The sequence below is a fragment of the Dreissena polymorpha genome, chromosome 4 (genome assembly GCF_020536995.1).
Source record: "Dreissena polymorpha isolate Duluth1 chromosome 4, UMN_Dpol_1.0, whole genome shotgun sequence".
In the NCBI taxonomy this organism is placed as follows: Eukaryota; Metazoa; Mollusca; class Bivalvia; order Myida; family Dreissenidae; genus Dreissena; species Dreissena polymorpha.
This window is the reverse complement of record NC_068358.1, coordinates 40,818,678-40,833,094: the sequence shown is the minus strand read 5'-3', so window position 1 is coordinate 40,833,094 and position 14,417 is coordinate 40,818,678. Positions and strand designations below refer to the sequence as shown.

Sequence of the window (14,417 nt, the reverse complement as noted above, 5' to 3'; positions counted from 1 at the left end):
AATAAGGAAAATATACTAATGTTATCACTGTTTAAGAATCATTATTTACCTGTTCTGTTTTTTCCACCAAACATGTTGTTCATTGCAATTGCGCAGTTGTTCCAGAAACTGTTTTCTGACTCGCCATCTTTTCGTAATGTCTGACTGTATTCTCTCAGAAAGGATGTCTCATCAAGGGACCATTTGTTGTGTCTGGTTTTTTCATCCTAGATCAGCGATGAAACATGAAAATTTGAGTGTGTAATGGCAAAGGTGAAAAAATGATTGATGGGCTTTTGCTTAAATAGTTTATATGAATGAAGAGTGGTTTATTTGATCTTTGAATTAAAATTTTAGCCCATGTCCTAATGCAAAGAACTTAATATTAATGGCATAAATAAAATAAATAAACAACAAGACAGTGTTCTAATAAGCAAGCCTATTTTTAAAGATAGTATATTTACCAAATGATGGTACTTAATAAGTTATATTTTGTGTGTTCAACAAATTTTACAATTGGTTGAAGATATTTCACAATTATAAAAATACAATTGAATTATTATAGAAAAGAAAGTAGTACTAGAAAGTGAAAAATAATCACCAGTTCAATCCTTTTATGTTCATGTGTAGGTGTTTGTCCTGTGGGAGTTGACACTGCCCTCTTGCTTCCTCGTTTCGGAGGGGTACTTGAGTCTTTGGGGGCACAGGAACTGTATATGTGATCTGGGCCAGACCTACTCCCGATCACTTGAAACCCAGACACTCTCTCCCCTTTTATATAAGTATGATCCATCTGAAATATGATTTATGAATTAATAAAATAACTTTGTTTTGAAAACCATGAACCATTTTTAATGGAGTTTAGAAAAGATTTTTAGAAGCATTTTTGTTAATCTGGGAAAAGCAGGTCTGAAATTCGACTGTGGTTAAACTGGAAAAAGGCCTGAATACATAAAGATGCAATGTTAATCAAAGATAACCACACCGCAATGCATTCATATTTGTCACACTACTCAAACATACGTCAGAAATACAGTATGTTACAAATTTACTCAGACATCCGAAATAACACTATCTGTGTACTTGTCCGAAACATACTCAGGTTATGGAACATTAATTAACTCTTATATGCGGAAGAACTCGAAAAAAGAAAGAACGTTTACAGAATGAAATATATGCATCTCGATTGAAAAATGAATGAGAGCCCGACGAACCACTTTTTAAAAATATTTGGTTAACTTACTATTATCATCGCGTCGGCCATTATTCCGCTCATGCCAGACTTCTATTTGTTTACAATAGAAGCTGGGCACCAGACCACAGAGATGCCAACTATAAAGTTTAAAACAAATAATTTTTTAACAAGCGTTTGTGATTTGTCAGGATAATAATAACAATAAGATATCGAAAAGATCAAAGCAAATAAATTCGACAGAAATCTGAGATTCGGCAATATATTAAAGACGGGTTATGTTCACTTAAATTGTGTTTGGTAAAGACTGTAACTATAGGTAGTGAACCAGTCTTCGGCTTATACTCACTGAAGAAGAGCATTCAGGGGAGATAATTGAGAAATGACTTAATTCTGGAACGGTTGCGAAGAAAAACAAATAATGCGAGAATATTTGGTGCGATTCGCTACACAATTATGATGTCATTGATATAAATTTTCCTGAGGTATGTATTTACATGTGATTTAGCATATGTCAAAGTGTTTTGGATTTGTTCAAGGCCATAAATAGCATCGCGAAAATATATGTCGCGTGGCAAATTTTTTTGAGACGTATCCATATGTGGTATTCGTATGTAATTTTATGTCTAAATTCCCATATGTATGAACGGTCAACGCCCGCTTCGCGGGCTTTTGCCCGTATGAGTGACATTTACCGTGTCAAGAACGCTCAAATTTTATTGTGCGCTCTTGCGCGCTTTACTGCTCGTTGTTTGTGCGCTTTTTGTGCACAATTCATATGTGCGCTTTTACGTTATTATTGCACAACGTTATGTGTGCGCTTTTGGAGAGTATAAAAGGCACTGAAAATTCTCATTCGAGGACTCTGAACTTTGTTTTCCTAGGTGTGAGACCTATTTTATTTTTCTTACATAAGCATTTAAAATACAGTTTTCAATAAGACTTAGCTATTAAAATTAAGACTGAATTTTATAAATACTTAAAAATTGCATTTGTCATCTTTTTAGAACATTATAAAATAGAAAGTGCAAATACTTAACATGACACATGTACGTGTATATTGCTGTATTATAATGTAAATGTCTGAAAATTAATCTGTCTGTTAAGAAATATATATATTGAAAGTTGTTATTTATTTATTCCTTATGAATGAATAAAATTTAGAAAGGTTATAAATCTTGAGTTTGTATATTTTTTTGACAATTTTAAAACAACTGAATAGGCAAAATGTTATTCTTAGTTTACTGTTTATCAGAGTCCATTTTAGTTCCATGTTAAACTTGAACAAAAGCTTCAAGTTTGGAAAAGTTAAAGAAATTGAAGTAAAATCACAGCTACCGCTCGGCTCGTGACAATATCTATTTTAAAAAAGCGAAATAGGTCCAGAAATCTGGTACAACACCCCATTCTTTAAAAGGTTAATTCAATGCTTTGACAATGTGGACAAAACATCAATTCACCATTAAGGGATGTTGCGGCAGATTATTAAACCGATGATATATTTATAGCAACATCGATGATGCTATTATCAAAACTCAATATTTTTGTTATCAGTATCATCAGAAATGACCGAGTAGATTCATAATACATTTGCCTTCTTTAATTGCATTCTTGTTTTATACTGGAGCTATTTGGTCGTGTTGTTTACATTTATCAATTTAAAGCATTTAATCACAAACTTCAAAACATGCCGAAATCTGTAAACAAGTGCATGTAAGTTATTAATGATTAAGGTCGAGTTTGATACTGTTTGGTCTTATATTTGTGATTAAATATTGTTTTTTTTAAATGTCTTTTGGTAAGCTGTTGTGATCCCAGTTAAGATTGTAAACAATTTCTAATGTACGTGTATGCATGTTTCTAACAATCTATGTACCGGTACTTGGGTTTTGCCTAATTGCTGTATTCTATTAATTTGACGTAGACGGTAGGGATTGTTAAAACAAAAAATATCTGTTTAAAGTAAGGTGACCCCATTTTTATGTCCCCCAACACTATAGTGGGGAACATATTATTTTAGCCCTGTGTGTTGGCTTGTTTGTTTGTTTGTTTGTTTGCTCCAACTTTAACATTTACCATAACTTTTGCAATATTGAAGATAGCAACTTCATATTTGGTATGCATGTGTATCTCAAGGAGCTGCACATTTTGAGTGGTGAAAGGTCAAGGTAAAGGTCAGCCTTCAATGTTAAAGGTAAAATACATAGCTTTCCTTCAAAGCGGCGCAGAAGGGGACATAGTGATTCTGACAAACACATATCTTGTTTTATTTGTGTTATATGATGGATGACAATACGTAGATGAACATATATGAGCAGTTTCACAGAATTATATTAGACAGACACATTTTATATTCCATTTATGTGGTTACAATAGTAAAAAATACGGGTTTTTTTGGATGACATTTAAATTATAAAAAGTAAATTTCTTAAAATTTAACTTGGGTACTCTATTTTATTGGTAGTGTGTGGTTTAATTAAATGGTATATGATGTATCTAAGCTTAAATAATATCTACACATTGCCAATTTTATAGGTTATAAATAATTTAAATAATTTAGAGCTTTTTCAGTTTTATTGGAAAAATGAATGTTATATAATGGTGAATAAAATCAAAACAAGGCCGGTTACCCTGTTTTATTTCATTGTTCATGTAGTATATGTATATTTATCTTAACTTTAAATTTGGACAAAATCTATTAGATGAAAAAAATCAGCAAAACTGCAGCAACACCCCTTAATTTCGGTTCTCTTTTTCACAGCATTAATATAGAACTTCATGTTAGTAACTTTTCAACTTGCTGGAAATTCTCAATTTCATTAATGGTGTCGTCAGAAATTGGACTCACACAGAAATTGTGTTCCTTTGAGTGTTTCTACAGTATAACCATTTCCCCGCTGAGATGCAATGTGAAACAACATAAAATAAAAACAGCTTGAGAGTTACTCGCTGTCTGTTCAGGTTGCATACTGTTTGCTGCTCATCAGTATCTTAGGACTGAATATGAAGCCTTTAAAACTTGAATCTACCGGTATTAAGAAAGGTCTTCAATTTAATAATAAATTAGAAAGCGGGCGGGCGGAACAAGCTTGTCCGGGCCATAACTTTTTCGTTTATTATAAAATATTAAAATCAATAGGCACGTTTGTTCACCATCATTAGACGGTGTGTCGCGCAAACGAATTACGTCGATATCTCCAAGGGCAAGGTAACACTTTGAGTTCAAAGGTCAGAAACGGCCATACATGAGCTTGTCCGGGCCATAACTATGGCATTCAATTTGAGATTTTAAAATCATTTGGCACATTTGTTCACCATCATTGGATGGTGTGTCGCGCGAAAGAATTACGTCAATATCTCCAAGGTCAAGGTCGTCACGACTAAAAATAGATTTCGAAACAAAGGGGGTAACTTAATCAGTAACAATGCACATTATGAGTTGGTATCCCTTTATCAGACTTTTTTACCAAATTGAAGTCATGGTCGCCACGAGTAAAAATATATTGAATCTTACACATGGGGGTAACACTGCATATTTGAATTTTCTCCCTGTATCAGACTTTTTTTTGACTCAAAACCTTGTTTGTGTAAATTTTGTCCATTGTTTAACGAATTACAAAGTAAGTACCTTGGAGGTAGAGGGTTAACAATATCTGACATCTAAGTTAAGAAAGTCAGAACTCAGGTCTCAATTCTAGCTTACCATAGCTCTGACAGATTTCATTAAAGGTTCTCAGCAGCATGGTAGGGTTTGGTCTGTCCTCACTATCTATCGTCCAGCAATGAAGTATGGCTTGGTAAAACTTGTCCTTCATAACCAAAACCGGATTTGGGTCACCAGGCTCTGGCTTCAAATATTTGGGGCAACTAAAACCCTTGTTGTCTTGGAAAAACTGTACCACCTGCAAGAGATTGTTGTATAAATTGGGTATATAACTGAGGAAATAGTAAAATATTTTTAAAAGTTAATGTTTAAAATTAATTTGGGTATATAACAAAGGAAATGTTAAACTATTTTGAACTTTTAAAGTTTTAGAGCAAGTGGGTATATGACATAGAAAAAATCTAACGTCTTGAAATGTCAATTCATATACAATTGTATTATACTGATGACACAACAATATGTTTTCAAAATAAAAATATGAAATTTGAAAAGAAAGTTAAATGAAACGTTTGCATATAAGATAATGCTGTTGTTTTCCTTAAAAATCAATATCTGTGTCAACTATTTAAAACAATTGAAGTATTTCGTTCAATCATGAATGAATGAGGCCAAGTCCTGCCCCAAAGTACTTAGCTCTGACAAACTAAGCTAATGTTAATATGTGAAGACAGGTTAAGTGATTTTTCAGGGTTGGCAGTGTGACTTAGTGATTTTTAAGTGTTGCCAATGTGGCTCAGAGATTATTTATTGTTGGCAGTGTGGCTCAGTGATTTTTAAGTGTTGACAGAGTGACTCAGTAATTTTTAGTGTTATTCAGTGATTTTTTCAGTGATGGCAGAACGGCTCAGTAATTTTTAAGTGTTGGCAGAATGGCTCAGTGATTTTTAAGTGTTGGCAGTGTGGATCAGTGATTTTTCAGTGTTGGCAGAGTGACTCAGTAATTTGTTAGTGTCGACAGAGTGACTCAGTGATTTTTAAGTGATGGCAGAGTGGCTCAGTGATTTTTAAGTGTTGGCAGAGTGACTCAGTGATTTTTAAGTGTTGGCAGTGTGGGTCAGTGATTTTTCAGAGTTGGCATGATGACTCAGTGATTCTTAGGTGTCGGCAGAGTGACTCAGTGATTTTTGAGTGTTGGCAGAGTGGCTAAATGATTTTTCAGTGTTGGCAGAGTGACTTAGTGATTTTTTAGTGTTGGCAGAGTGACTTAGTGATTTTGTAGTGTTGGCAGAGTGCCTCCGTGATTTGTAAGTGTTGTCAGAATGACTCATTAATTTATAAGTGTTGGCAGTGTTGCTCAGTGATTTTTTAGTTTTGGCAGTGTGGCTCAGTGATTCTTTAGTTTTGAAAGTGTTGCTTACTGATTTTTAAGTGTTGGCAGAGTGACTCAGTGATTTGGAAGTGTTGGGAGTGTGGCTCAGTGATTTTTTTGTTATGTAAGTGTGGCTCCGTGATTTTTCAGTGTTGGCAGAGTGACTCAGTGATTTATTCAGTGTTGGAAGAGTGACTCAGTGATTTTTTAAGTGTTGGCAGAGTGGTGCAGTTATGTTTTAGTGTTGGCAAAGTGACACATGGGTGTTTAAGTGTTGGCAGTGTGACTCAATGATTTGTGATATTTGGCATAGTGATTCATTGATTGTTCCGTTTTGGCAGAGTGACAAATGGGTTTTCAGTGTTGGCAGTGTGACTCAGTGAGTGTTGGGAGAGTGGCTCAGTTAATTGTGTTGGCAGAGGGTTTTCGTGAATTTTATCAAATTTCGTTAAGTTTTCCCTACAAGCTTTAAGAATATGGGCCCTGACCTACTCATGTACCCACCTCACAATCTGACAAAGTAGTAGACCTTGCCTTGCCCAGCTTATCCTGAATTTCAGCACTCGGGTTCCTTGCACCTGTAAGGTATATCTTGATGGCCTTGAATTATTTTCTATATATTGTCAGCTTTGAATATAAATACATGAAAGATAATTACAATTCAGAATGCTTTTAATTTGTTGAAACTTCTATACAAATGCTTTTTGTTTTAAAGTTTCGCAGAGCAAAAGAAAATCCATCATGACATGAGCCTAGTTTCACGTACTTTGCAAGACAAATTTACACATAAATGAAGTCAGCCTTACTCAGCAATTATGGGTTGATGAAATTCGTGAAGTGGTTGCAAAGATGATTGCATGAAACGTGTACAGTAATATGCACAAGCTTCTGTGTTTTTTGTGAATATTTATGCTAAATAGTTGCCATTTGATAATAGATAAGTGCATAGTTGCTTTCAACACTGACCAGAAAACATCTGCCACAGTGTTGTACCGATGGCCCAGACCTCAGATTGCACTGTGACATGGGAGAGATGCTTAATTCGCTCTGGAGCCAGCCATGGCAACCTAGGAATTAAAAAAATAAAACATAAGCTGTTTGTAAAACGGTCGTGTTCCGCCTATGGATAAAATAGGTCAAATTAAAGCCATAACTCTTAAGTTCCTGTTAAGAGTAACATGTAATAAATGATTATAAATATTTATGGTACATTTGATTTATTGACCAGCAAAACGATTCTTACCACATCTGTTTTATTTCAAGGTGGTTGAGTACAGTATAGTTTAATGAATTTGGGAATGAAAGTTAATAATGTCGAGTTACCCAGCTTGTCCTTGATATGAACACTTGTCAAAATTTTCTTAATGATTTATTCCATGAAGGGTATATTGCAATAGCATTAATATAATATTGCCAACCAGGTTATTGACCAGTCATAATTTAGTTTTCTTACATATTACCTTTCCACATTTAGGGCATGATCTAATGGCAGCTTGTTTCTAATAGTAACCATTCCAGGGTCAGTAAGTTTCAGTACCATGTTATCAAATCTCTCCACAACAAGTTTATCACAGTTGATGTTGCCATGGTAACATTTCTTCTTCTCCTGTAAACAAAAATCTTAATAAAATAAACAATAGCTGCTTTTGTAATACACAATGCCCCCTACTGCGCTTTGAAGACATACAGCAGCTATTGTAGAAAAAACAAGGCCCATAACTTTGCCAAAAATTTATTGACCCAAACAAAACTCACACTTCATTTGTAAGGCATGTAGGTAGACTCACATACCAAATATCAGCTCAATATCTGAGCGTGTTGCGTAAATAAATTCTGGAAAATGCTTATTATAGAGAAAATTTCTAAGTCCAAGGCCCATAACTTCGCAACAAATCAATACACTGAAACGAGTATCACACCCCATCAGTAGGTCATGTAGGTAGACTAACATACCACAAGCCAGCTAAATATATGAAAGTGTTGCGTTTAAAACCTCCGGAATACAGAATGTCGGACGGACGGATTGACGGACAGTGCGACCGCTATATGCCACCCTACCAGGGGCATCAAAAAGTCATGGTATCCTCTGAAACAAAATTGTTAAAAAATATGTTATTGTTTAATAATACTAAGTGATAGGCTACTAGCCTTTTTCCTTCAATGAACTAGAAACTCAACTATCAGCTTCGGTCAAGGGCAAACAAAAAAGAATGGGTGGGTCACTAAGGATGAAAAATTTGTTAAACAGCCTCACTTTATATACGATATTTTAAGTTTTAATTTAATCACTTGAGAGAATGAAGAGGAAACAAACATTGAACTTTGTATAGTGCTGCAAAAAAGCTACTTTCAAGAGTACATAACTTGGGTTTATTTGGATCATTGGCCATAAAAAGTGTCTTTCACACGTTAACTTCATGGTAGTAACATACATGTATTTTAAACTTCAATTTAATAACTTACAAAAGTGGAAGGAGTTTGCATGATAGTATTCAGAACAATCAAACCCACAACTCAGTGCATAATAAACTTCAAACCAGGCATTTTCAAACACAAAGCATTACGGACATACTGATGTACGCATGAAAGGACGCGCCAATAACAGAAGCTAAGAGCTAGCAAAATAAATCATGAGGGTTCATGAATGTATCAGGCCAAAAAGGCCATACAAATAAAAATGAGGCTACCATGTAAATGAGTGCGTCCACAAGGAAAAAAGGGACCTGCATCAAATGCTCGAGCTTCAGTTGAGGCATGTCAGTTCTTTCTGACAAGAGAAACTGCTTCAGGCTGCAGAAGCTGGTTCCACTCATCAGGATGCTGGGCTCTGGCATAAGGCAAATACCATGAAAACCCACAAAGAACTTGGCTGAGTCCCATTCCATAAGCTTGCTCACACTTTCCATCAGTGCCTGAGAGAAAACACTTTATATGATGCGTAATTTTAAGCATTTAAGGAGTTACACACATGAGAATAAGTTACTGTTTTGCTCTCTTCAAGTCTGAGAAATTTAAGCTATAAACATACTGATATGTTAGCAGGTTAATCAAGGGTAATAACTTAATAGCTATTTTGGTGATTTAGAGAAACTCGAACACGATATTATTATCAGCATTTGATGACGTTCTCATTATTGCACTAAATTTCATTGATCTATTTAAGTCAGCTAGAGCGGTTTGTAAAAAAATTGGATAAAATACTTTTCTTGGTGCTTTATCTCACTTAACCTATTTTAACGGTTGTCAAATATACCAAAACCATGATGCAACAATCAGGGATGAGCTTTCCAGTTAATGAAAATCCCTTAAAGTTTTGCCGTGATTTAAAGCGGGGTGCGACTGGCTCAACATTGGCGAAGCTTCTGGGTTAAAACATTTCAAAAGTATCAAATACATTAAAAATTTATAACAAACAGCAAAAAATGTTTATTTTACATGAAATTCTTCCCTACCCAAACCCACACAATTCTTTGAATGCACATCAATCTAAAAAATAACTCTGGCAGCTTCAAAATCACGGAAATTTCTGAAATTTGCAGATTATCAACCATCCTTGAACCAGCATACAGATGCTGTTAACAGTTAGTGCTACATACTTCTTGCAACTCCTGATGGTTCTGTTTTATAGCAGGAAGTTGTTTTAACATCTTCACTATCACCTGTTCTTCATTCAGTAAAGCCCTCTTCACCTCAGTAAAATAGCCAAACTCTACGAAAACAAGAGAAGTATGTATGAACTTTCCAGGTTAATGTACTAATGAGATAAAAGAACTCTTTGGTAATAACGGGATAAAAAGTCTTATATATTGGCCACCATTGACAACATGCTGCCATTTTGTTTCTAGCATGTTTTGTTTGATCAATAGGCTTAAAGCTAATCAATAAGCTTTGATATTTTAAGCTTCTAATTTGCTAGTGATCTGATGAATACTCATAAAAATGGGAATGTCTATAAAAGCCGATTTTATCAAACCTATGGGTAATTACTCTTCAAAACCTTCGGAAAATGAGCTGATTATTAAACTGGATCTAGATATTATGCCAACGTTTGCATCTTATTTAGTATGACAAGATGCATGGCCACTGTTGAAATTAAACAGTGTGCAACATCAAAAAAGCTAAAGTCAGATTATTTGGGTATCATAGATCTTTAATTTCTGTAGAAATAATTTTACAAGCATTATTACAAGATGCGGTGAATATTAGATAAAAACTGTTGAATCAGGAAATGGTTCACTGCATAAAATTTATATAATTCATGGACCATTAAGGCAAAGTTTTTAAAATTAACTGACCACTCCATAAAGGCAAATTAAATATAATTCACTGACCATAAAGGCAAATTAAACATAATTCACCGATCATAAAGGCAAATTAAATTTAATTCACTAACCATAAAGGTAAATTAAATATAATTCACAAACCATAAAGGCAAATTAAATATACATGTGTTATTCACTAACCATAAAGGCAAATTTTAAATAATTCAAGAACTATATTCAATATTTCCAGATTAGATTTTTGTACGGAACATGGCATAGATATCACAGAAGGGAAAAGAACATACGAATGTGGTCAACTTTGATGAAGGGTGGTGGAATAAAAGTTTGGAATATGCCTCAAAAGATGTTCAACAAGAGATGTGTTTGTCAGAAACACAATGCCCCCTATTGCGCCGCTTTGAAGCCATATATTTGACCTTTGACCTTGAAGGATGACCTTGATCTTTCACCACTCAAACTGTGAAGCTCCATCAGATACACATGCATGTCAAATATCAATTTGCTATCTTCAATATTGTAAAAGTTATGGCCAATGTCAAAGTTTTCGGACGGACGCAAAGACTGACGACAGTTCAACTGCTTTATGCCACCCTACCGGGGCATAAAAACATGAAAATGCATGATGACTTTCCTACATAGAAGAGTTGGCAATAGGGGAAAAAAGCATACAAAAGCATGCTGACTGACCTATCTCATCCCCTATAACAACCTGATTCTTCAGGTACACTTTGGGGGCATGTTCTAGCCGCCTACGAGTCTGCTCATCATCTTCGATTGCCTCACTGTTCTGAAGCTGCACCATATCCAACAGGTATCTCTTAATCTCGTCACAACCTAATTTGGGGACGAAAATCATATAAAACATTAAACTTTCTTATTTCCAAGATGATTGGTAATCAAAACGACACTGTAGTGTCACACACATTTAAAAATTTGACAAGGGTTGTATAAAATTATCTGAATATGAAATCTGATAAGTATATGCATGTAGGGGGCATATTAAAGGGGCCTTTTCACATTTTGGTAAATTGAAACAATTTAAAAAAATGCTTCAGATCCGCACATTTTCGTTTAAGTTAGATATTTGTGAGGAAACAGTTATACTAAACATTTATCATGCTCTAAAATGGGAAGAGGACAATTACAACGAGCGAGGCATGGTATAAGGGAGATAACCCTGGGTTATTGTTAGGTTAGGGTTAGGGGTCGGGTTAGGGTTAAGGTACGGGTTAAGGCTAACCCTAGCCCAAACCCGACCCCTAACTCTAACCCTTATCCTAACCCTCTAACCCCCCATGCGCATTACAATACCATGCCTCGCTCGTTGTCGTTGTCTGCTTCCCCTATAAAATATGCATTATATGCATCTCTTTAACGATTTTAAAACCTGAAAATAATAAAGCCTTGCATCGCAAAACGATTGAATAATTTGGAGAGTTACATTGTTGTTTTATTTTGTGAACGTACAAGGATTGCTTATATAAAGTATAAAATACATCAATCATTGTATAAGCAAGGATGGCCGAGTGGTCTAAGTGGAGACATTTACTCCAGGACTCCAGGGGTCAGTGGTTCGAGCCCTGTTCAGGGTTACTTTTAGTTTATTTTTATTTTATTCTTTATTTTTTACTTGAGCTTTTTAGATCCAATGCTAACATATACCAATATAAATTCAATACATGCCAAAATCTGTGAAAAAGCCCCTTTAACAAACAAGAGCACCGCATAACTGATGCCACGCTCGGCTACGGGTGCAGTTTTGAATAAATGAAAGCTTGTCAGAATTATTTTTTTAGAGGTCACAGTGACCTTGACCTAGTGACCCCAAACTGGGTGTGGCGTGTAGAACTCATCAAGGTGCATCTACATATGAAGTTTCAAAGTTGTAGGTGGAAGCACTTTGATTTTAGAGCCAATGTTAAAGTTTTAGCACGACACGGACGGCGGACGTCAGACGGCGGACGTCGGACGACGGACGACACGACACGACGAGCTGGCTATGACAATACCTCGGGTTTTCTCCGAAAACGCCGAGCTATAAATTAAAAGTATAAAAAAGAGCAGAAAATTTAACATTGAAAATGCATGACCATTGTCAATAATAATCTTACATCATGTTAAAATCCTTCCAGACGTATACACATTTGAGAGCTGAAATGATTTATGAACTTTGACCTTGAATTGTTACCTCAACCTTTCATCAAAAAGCATAGGAGTTTGTATGTGACATATTGTCTGGTAATTGGGAATAATTATCCGCAGTTATATTACGGTAATATTTCCCAGGCATGTTATAGTTACAAAGCAGATATTAGCATTTATGAACCTTAAATAGTGACCTTGACCTTTTACTGAGGTGCATCGCAGTTGTATGTGACATTTCATCTGGTCATGGGAAAAAATAATCTCAAGTTAAATCAAAATCCTTCCAGGAGTGTTTAAGCTACAGAGAAGAAACTGACATTTATTACCTTGGACTTTGAATTGTGGACCTTAAACTTTGACCAAGAAGTATGTGAGTTCTTTCTAACAAAATCGTCTAGGCAAAGGAACAAAAATCCTAAGTTATAGTAAAAACCTTATGCAAAACTGAATGAAAAAATTCGCCCCCCCCCCAAACTACTAAAAAACCTACCCATTCACAAGCCCACCATGGACAGACAGCGATTACTATGTGCCCTCCTTTAGGGGCATAAAGAGTAAATGGAATCAGGGGAATTATAAATTATAGCATCATAAATAATATTTAAGGACATTCCAAGTAAATACATGAGCATTGATAACCAAGCATAATTTAAATATAATATACGACACTTTATAGTAATACCTTCAAACTGTTGCGGTTTAATCCGTGTGCAGTCGCTTGGAATAGATTTTAGAGAGCTGATATATTGTTTTAATAATGTTTTCAAGTCGGTCACAGCTGCAATATTTGAGTTTTCGATTGTGTAGCCATCTGGAGTCTGAAGAACCTAAATAACAAACAACTCTAAAAAAAATATGACTTATCAGTACTGACTAGCATGTAGCATCACACAATTGAATGATCGAGCATTTCAATTATATGTATATATTTTCTTAAGCTAATTTAAAAACATTCTTCAATTTTATCACAAATAAAAAGAAATAACATTAACAAATTCCAATTTCACTCACATTACTACATTCTGAAGCATCTGAATACAAGATACTATTTGCAATAATGTGTTTTCGGTATAACTGTCTTAATTGGACCTCGATTTGTTGATATAATTTATTATTAGAATATTGAACGTAAATCACATTGCAAAATATTCTTTATTTAAGTAATGCAAAATTACTGAAATTGCTTGACATTTACCAGTAAAAGTGTTTAGTTTTTTAGGATAAAACAATTATCAGCTGTTTTCATGGAGCACTTAAAAAAAATACTACGCACATCTATAACTCACACTATAGAACAGATCATAATATTGCACAATTGTCCACATTTTTTGTAAAGAATTGTATGTGTCTTCTTTCTATTATATACCTTGTGTGTTCGACCAAAACAAACAAGACCTGCATTTGAATCTTTGAATCCGCACTGCAACTATTTAAAGTCAAAGGCCAATTATTTCACACAAAAAATCAATGGACCACAAAGAAACTCCCACTTCTTCAGTAAGTCATGTAGGTAGAGTCATATAACAAAAATCAGCTAAGTATCTGAGAGTGTTTCATAAAAATCCTCTGTAAAACAGTTATTCTCTATAGAAAAGGTCCAAGGCCAATAACTTCGCCAAAACACAATGGACCCGAACAAAACTCACACTTTAACTGTAAGTCATGTTGGTAGACTCACATACCAAAAATCAGTTCAATATCTGAAAGAGTTGAGTGAAACACCTCCGAAAAACAGTTATTATAGAAAAAAAAATCTTAGCATAACGCCCATAACTTGGCCAAAATCAAACTACTTTGCACAATGAGCTCACAAATGCCTCTCATCAATATTGTTGTTGTTTTTTC

The 14,417-nt window shown here is 34.8% G+C and overlaps 1 protein-coding gene across 4 annotated transcripts in view; it reads right to left on the bottom strand.

Moving 5' to 3' along the window:
• LOC127877420 (tyrosine-protein kinase JAK2-like) overlaps window positions 1-14,417 on the bottom strand; it is a 41,762-nt gene that overhangs the window by 17,051 nt on the left and 10,294 nt on the right. For 3 of the 4 annotated variants that reach the window (XM_052423288.1, XM_052423290.1, XM_052423287.1), the window contains 8 exons: window positions 13,255-13,399; window positions 11,115-11,261; window positions 9,741-9,853; window positions 8,832-9,056; window positions 7,605-7,750; window positions 7,111-7,211; window positions 6,649-6,722; window positions 4,875-5,073 (listed from right to left, as the gene is read on the bottom strand). In XM_052423288.1, the coding sequence (XP_052279248.1) occupies window positions 4,875-5,073; window positions 6,649-6,722; window positions 7,111-7,211; window positions 7,605-7,750; window positions 8,832-9,056; window positions 9,741-9,853; window positions 11,115-11,261; window positions 13,255-13,399 (1,150 nt within the window). Of the gene's footprint in view, window positions 1-49; window positions 207-580; window positions 773-1,222; window positions 1,312-4,874; window positions 5,074-6,648; window positions 6,723-7,110; window positions 7,212-7,604; window positions 7,751-8,831; window positions 9,057-9,740; window positions 9,854-11,114; window positions 11,262-13,254; window positions 13,400-14,417 lie in introns of all 4 variants that reach the window. The other variant, XR_008048432.1, reaches the window with a different exon arrangement.